This window comes from Nicotiana attenuata, unplaced genomic scaffold, assembly GCF_001879085.1.
Source record: "Nicotiana attenuata strain UT unplaced genomic scaffold, NIATTr2, whole genome shotgun sequence".
NCBI classification, from domain to species: Eukaryota; Viridiplantae; Streptophyta; class Magnoliopsida; order Solanales; family Solanaceae; genus Nicotiana; species Nicotiana attenuata.
In genome coordinates, this window is record NW_017684518.1 from 5,925 (window position 1) to 7,482 (window position 1,558).

Below are 1,558 nucleotides of genomic sequence, written 5' to 3' on the forward strand. Positions count from 1 at the left end.
TATGTATAGTTTCAGATAGAAATGAAAGCATCTTCAATGCCACAAAAGCTGTGTATCCAGAAGTACCACATTGTATTTGCATGTTTCACTTGTGGCAGAATGTAAAGCGCACATTCAAGAAACATCACAAACAATTGAAGGATATCTTTTTTGCTTTGGCTAGAGCTTACACGATAGAGAAGTTTGAGTACCATATGACAGAGATGTGAAAAATTGATCCGAGAGTGCAGCCTTACTTGTTCGAAATTGGCTACGAAAGGTGGTCTAGGGCATATTCCAAAGTGAAAAGGTCGATGGTAATGACTTCCAATATTGCAGAGTCAATTAATGCAGCAAACAAGGATGCTAGAGAGTTACCAGTAATGCGATTGCTGGAGTACATGACAAATTTGCTACAACAGTGGAACAACAAAAACAGAAAAAGTGCAATGGAGACATCTACAGAGCTTGGCGAAAAGTACGAAAAACTCCTTTGGGAAAATCTGATTGCATCGGAGCAAATGACGATAAAATAAATCAAATATAATGATGCTTGGCACTGCTGACATGCATTTTACTGTTTGTATAGGGATGTATAACTCTGTATAATAGTGTATAATGTTCTTTAACTTTTTTTTAAAAAAAAAACTTTTTCAGGTGAGGCCTGCTACGGAGCAGTTATATACTGTGTTTGAAGGGGTAAGGCGAAACATAGTGTGCCTTGAAGAGGGAACATGCAGTTGCGGAAAATTTCAAATGGATGAACTTCCATGTCCGCATGCTTTGGCGGTTTTGAAGAACCAGCAGCTGAAACCTGGCCAGTATTGCTCTTTTTACTACAAGAAGGATAAACTCCTTAGAACTTATGAATTTCCAGTGAATCCGATGCCAGATGAGAGTTTATGGGTAATCCCAACAGAGGTGATGGAAGATATGGTCCTACCACCTAAAGGGAGAAGGAATGCAGGAAGGCCAAGAAAGGAAAGACTCAAACCTGCTTCAGAAAAAGAGTCTAAGAGGGAGTTTTCATGTTCTGTGTGTGGACAAGGTGGTCACAATAGAAAAACATGTAGGAATCGACCAAAATAAATAGTTGGAAACATAACACTTCCTATTACATTTGTTGTCATGTTGAGTAGTTAAGTTTCACAAACAATAGAGTTACAAATGTTGAGTAGTTAAGTTTCACAAGAAATTGACATGTTTCATTATACATGTTTTGATTATCCAATAATAGTGTCTTGCTGGTTTTAATATTGCTAAATATATTGATAGATTGTAGAAATACAAAACAGAACTGACAAACAATCAATGGTATTATATGTATACAGATGTATAAATGAGAGTATAAGTTTGTATAAATTTGTATAACTATGTATATTATTGTATACATATGTATAAACCCTGCTACATTAACAAAACTGCAACCATAATGAAAATACATACTTTGTTAAAGGACAAAAGCAACTGAAAATATTCATTAAAATGTAATTCATTCACAGCCACAATGTGTAATGACTACCACAAATTACACAAAAATAAAAACATCTATAATATCCTTTAAGGTTATCTCACAAGT

The 1,558-nt window shown here is 35.1% G+C and overlaps 1 protein-coding gene across 1 annotated transcript; it reads left to right on the forward strand.

Moving 5' to 3' along the window:
* Positions 1–299: 299 nt before the first annotated feature.
* LOC109222107 lies at positions 300–1,014 on the forward strand (the record flags this gene model as incomplete). The annotated part of the gene is made up of 3 exons (XM_019386509.1): positions 300–457; positions 569–572; positions 637–1,014. Coding segments are annotated over exons 1-3 (540 nt in total), but the record flags the coding sequence as incomplete, so codon positions are not given.
* Between the last annotated feature and the right edge of the window lie 544 nt (positions 1,015–1,558).